The following is a 5,730-nucleotide window of genomic DNA, read 5'->3' on the forward strand; positions in this document are numbered from 1 at the left end:
TATATATATATATATATATATATATATATATATATATATATAAGTATATGTATAATTATAAATATGTTAAACGAGGACTCTCTCTCTCTCTTTAAAATAACAAAAACAAAATTAATCTGGGCTTATGGGAATCAATGCGAGAGAAGGTGCGCAATAAAATTTTAATAAATAAATTTATTACTCATTTGATGCGTTGATATCTCTTTATTTAAAATCTTGAAAAATCATTAAACGTGTCAATTCTTCTTGGAATCTCTTTCAGCAATTTTTCAGCAATATTCTTATTCCATATTAGATTTCGCGAACGATCAAGATGGAGTCACTCATAGAGTGCCAAAACTATAGTATAATTCACACGATGGTCAAATCCTGTTGTCTGTAATAAATGACGCATGTGGCTCTACCAGATGTATAAGCTTAAATCCGCTGTTTGCTCATGTGGCATTAGTGAGCGTACAAAGTTACCCTGGGCACACAACACACTTTTTTTTATGTGTTTGACATCTGTCAACATTAACCAGTGCACATCATTAGCAATTTCATACAACAACATACATTTTTTCTTTCGTAATCATGTTTAGTTTTTTGCTAAAAAAAAAGCATATCCGGGAAGCTTTGCTTTTCTGTTTCAATTTGAAGAAATTGGCTGCCGAATCGCATCGAATGCTTGTGGAGGCCTATGGCGACAATGCTTTGTCGGAAACAATGTACAGAGATTGGTTTCGCCGGTTCAATGACGACAATTTTGACCTGAGTGACAAGAAGCGTGAAAATCGGCTCAGGAAGGTTGAAACTGTCAATTGCAAACTCTTTTGGACGATACCCAATCGCAAAAAATGCTTGCCGAGCAATTGAGTATTTCTCAAGCAGCCATTTCCATGCGGCTACATGCCATGGGGAAGGTTCAAAAGATCGAAAAATGGGTGTCGCACTGAACGATGGAGCGACACCAAAACACGTGCCAAATTCTGCTTGCCAGACAAAAAAGAAAGTCGTTCCTGCATCGGATTGTGACAGGCGATGAAAAGTGGATCTATTTTTAGCATCCTAAACGCAAGAAATCTTGGGTTGATCCCGCCCAACCAACATCTTCCTCAAGACCAAATCGCTTCGGACGGAAGACGATGCTGTGCGTTTGGTGGGATGTGGAGGGTGTCATCTACTATGAGTTAAAACCTGATGAAACTGTTAATGCTCACCGCTACCACCAACTGATCAAATTGCACTGTGCGAAAAAAGGCCGCATTATTGGAAAAGACATGACAAGCTGATTTTCCTCCATGACAACGCACCATCGCACACGTCAACAATGGTCCAAAATTACTTGGAGACACTCAACTGGAAAGTGCTACCCTATCTCGCTTACTCACCAGACCTAGCACCTTCTGACTATCACCTGTTTTCGTCATTGGGCCACGCTGAGCGGCACTTCGATTCTTACGAAGATGTCCGCAAATGGCTTGATGAGTGGTTTGCCCCGAAAGATGAAGAATTTTTTTGGCGTGGTATACACAAATTGCCCGAAAGATGGGAAAAATGTATAGTTAGCGAGGGCAAGTACTTTGAATAAATTTCTTTTTGCTTCCTAGAAAAAAAAATGTGTTTTTCTGAAACACAGCGGATTTAAGCTTTTATATATATATATAAACTAACAGAAAAATGTGGATATTAATTATTTTATTATCATTACATATGTTTGTTTATACAAAAAATGTCCGATTTTATCATAAAATCATTACGAAGTATTCTAAAGGCTGTATCTCGGAAACTATTCATCGGAGAAAATTTAAAAAAATTCCATTTTAAAGATGATTTTATAAAATTTCACTGATTTTTTATAAGATTTTACAAGATTTTTCTGTATATTTCGCTTAAGATATGTCAGAAATAAGTTATTTACAAAAATATACTAAAAAATACGTATAATGAACGTTTTTCAGCTGTAGCTTAATAATTAGTTATATTGTAATCGTGCTCGCAAACGACAACAACTTTGTCGCCTACTCCTTGATCTACTCTTTTTGAAAAGTTTTTACATTCGATAGCCACGTAGATTTTACACAAATATCAGAGCTTTTTGCTAAACAAATTGGTGCCAGGCACGAGAGAGCGTGCCATACTTTCCATATTCTTTCCTATTTTTATTCACAATTGATTAATTTAATTAATTAATTCGCGACAGCATCAGGGATGGGTTGTCAAAAATGAGAAAATTGTCGTAGAATAAGAGAGGTAGGTTGCAAGAATCACACAAGATAAGAAAAAAATTAAGAACAATTACATTTAGCAAATCATTTTACTCTCCGGAGCTTCGCTCCCTCCGCTGGACTTGATGTAATCTATTTTCACAAAAGACAACGATGGCTTACTTCTAATGATGGGCCCTGTACTCTAGACCACGAGCTTTTCTCCGCGGTCGCCTTAGAAGATGACGGTTAAATGATTATTCACAAACCTCTCGACAGCATGTAAGAACTCGTATCCGAAATAATACACGTTACTCGCCAGGAGGGTAACATGATTGATGCGAAACCGAACGTAAACTCAAAAGCGTGAAACGATCACTATAATTTCAGCGTGACACAAACGATACAAGATAAAACGAAAGTTTAAAATGATTCGACTGGTGATAAGAGAGGCGACAACTAATATTTCATCTAATCACAATGCTTGGGAGGATGGCACGTGTCTCGCAATTTTACGATTCTACACTATTAAACCGCTTTTCGCGACGCGAGCTTTTCCACATGCGATCTACCTGAAACTACGAATCCGGATCGGTAGCTTTACAATAACGATGGCGACGTTCATCTCACCCTCTGGAGTAGGATTCTTCCGCAATCCCTCAATATTTCTCTCGGCAGTAATACTCGCAATCTTCAGGAATGATCGTCAGTAGTAAAGTCGCATGTTCTCACATCTATCGGCTCGGCCACAGAACGAGTGGAGCCCGGGAGCTCCTTGCAGATTCACGTAGGCCGATTGGCCACTCCCTCTCCCCCTTCCTTTAAGGGACTGTCACGCCGATTGGCTTCGGCTTATCATGTTGTCCTCGCGGTCACGAATCCCTACTTTTAAAAGCGCGTAATTCAATTTTCAATTTCCTTCCAAAGGTCCCTTTCCGTCGAAGACTCCGGAATTTCCTGGGTTGTCGTGGGATGTTCTGACAACTCCTTTTCCAATTCCGTACTGGAGGCATATATCCTCGACGAACGTCCTGTCCTTTAGATAGCCGAGGATTCTCGCCTCCAGTCGTATTCTACAAGGGGTGTACGATGTAAGAAGATTTTAGGGCGGCAGTAGCTTACAAGCAAATATAATATATGAAACAATACAACCTGCGTGTCTAGGTTCCTAGATAAATGGTCTTCCAGTATCGCCTTTTCTTTCTTTCTAGCGATGTAGTCCTTCTTCTCCCAATGGTGAGTTAGACGCACAATTATAGAAGGATTGCAGCTACCGAGCACGGTCTGTGGCAATTCTAATTGTGAAACTAATCACTAAAGAGAAAAAAACGTCTCAATGAAAAAAGAAAAATTTTTAAATAAAAACAAATAATTAAGGAGTAGCGCACGTTTGCAGGTGCACTCGCATGCGCGCTTGCCTTTCGAGCCAGGAGGATGCGCGATTTCACCACCAATGATTCTCGATAATGGACAAAAATTATCACAATATATAAATCATTAAAAAACCAAGATGCAAATTTAATGATTTTTCATTTTGCTGATTTTATGACATAGGAATAACCATATATAAGATATTTCTGATAAATTTGCGAGGAAATGTTCTCATTTTCATAATATTTACAAAAAATAAAAATTTCTTTAAAAAATGATATCTCCGGAACTGGGTCGTACAACATTCATTAAAAAACTATTTTGTAGATAATTAAATACTTTTTCGATTTTGTTATATGCATTTTGTGCGTAGGTACAGTCAAATTTGAGATATTTGCAAAGCCAACATATTTACGTAACGATCGTAAATAAAAAATTCTTTAAAAAAAATCTATCTCGGAACCTATTGCACATAAAGTTCATTAAAAAATGAAATTATGGAATTTTTATTAGCTTTATTTTCAAACTGAATTGAAACGTTAATTTCCGTACGACTAGTTTCTGAGATATTTGCAAGAAACCAATTTTGTTGACACATTTTTTTCAAGACAGTTTTCAAGACAGCCAGCTATGTCTTTACACATTTTGATATGTTAAAAAATACACATTATAGATCTCTATACAAAAATTCAGTTTTGCAACAATTTTTTTCCAAATTCTAATTTTCCTGAGCTATAATTGGACAAAGAAAAGCTTGATCATTTTAAACTTTTTAAATCTCCTTCATCATGTATCATTATAAAATCATTCTTCAAAATTTTTAGCCTTACAATTTGTAGCCTTACAATTAATACGTACATTCGAAATTTAAGTAAATCAATTTTTTTAAGCAATTCTTTTTACGTTTTAATATATTTATATTTATTAACTGTCTGTTTTAATGTGTATATAATATCTATTAAGTGATTATGAGAAAAATAATGAGTGTACTAAGCAAAGTAATGCAGAAATATAATTAATTTACTATATATTGACAGTTGGAGAGACAAATAAGCGACACTAAACAAAAACAAGTGGAGGTATTAGATTACAAAAAACGCTTGGCTGATACCGAAATCAAGTATCGTCAACATCAAAGTCTATTCGAAGCTGTCCGTGCGGAGCGAAATCTGTGCAATAAAAGTTTGATAGAGACGCAGGAGGAGGTGCAAGATTTAAAGAGCAAACTGAAAATTACAAGCCAACAGACTGAGCAGTTGAAAGAAGACATTGCCCTGAAGGAAGTCAATCTTGTCAAGAAGGAATTCTGTAAGTCATTTCAATTTAATATCTTAAATTTGGTTGATGCGTCTTAAATTCAACTTGCTTATTAATTTTTAAATATAATAATATTTATTATTTATTATTTTTCATTGCAGTTTATCAGAATTAAATATTTCATTTTATTACATTTACATAAACAAAATAAAGTAGAATTCAGTATTACAAGCACTACAAGTAATATGAGCATCCTTTATACTTCTGCAACGGTTAGTACTACTACTAGTGCCAAAATGTTGTAAAAAAGTGCTGTCTTCACGATATTTCAATATGCCGTGAAGTTCGAATTAAATTTATGTACTTCGGATATCACATTAAATAAGCAGATATATTACTTTCTCAGTTCTCACGTTTTTTTCCTTAACTTCATATGGTTCTCAATCTACATTGAGATAAGATATTTTGTTCTGTGTATTAATATTTGTAAAGTAAACAATATTGAGTCATTTTCTTATAAAGTCTCGAGATCATTATTGATTTATTAAACACAAGAGTTTTTCGAAATGCATCGTTTATTATGAGCACGTCTATTATTCTACAATACGCAGTAACACTACTAGCAATACGCAAACAATATGCTAGAAATGGAAAATCATAAAATATATTTTAAAGCAGAAAATTTCTGATTTATATATTAGAATAGAGACATTATTTTTCAAACTATTTTGTTAATAATTTTTTAACGATAAACGAGCGATGGCTAAAACTTGGAAATCATTCAAGGTCATGACCTTAACAACATATGTCAATGAGACTGGGTCTGCTTTTGTCAATATTTATCGGCATTTGTTTCTAATAAAATGTTATATATATATATATATATATATATATATATATATATGATATATATATA

The 5,730-nt window shown here is 34.6% G+C and overlaps 1 protein-coding gene across 1 annotated transcript in view; it reads left to right on the plus strand.

Moving 5' to 3' along the window:
• The window catches only part of LOC105623605 (cilia- and flagella-associated protein 58-like), a 322,608-nt gene that overhangs the window by 108,391 nt on the left and 208,487 nt on the right, over nucleotides 1–5,730 (plus strand). The window contains exon 5 of the mRNA XM_012204993.1: nucleotides 4,595–4,865. Within this exon, the coding sequence (XP_012060383.1) occupies nucleotides 4,595–4,865 (271 nt within the window). The remainder of the gene's footprint in view (nucleotides 1–4,594; nucleotides 4,866–5,730) is intronic.

This window comes from Atta cephalotes (genome assembly GCF_000143395.1).
Source record: "Atta cephalotes unplaced genomic scaffold scaffold00060, whole genome shotgun sequence".
Classification (NCBI taxonomy): Eukaryota; Metazoa; Arthropoda; class Insecta; order Hymenoptera; family Formicidae; genus Atta; species Atta cephalotes.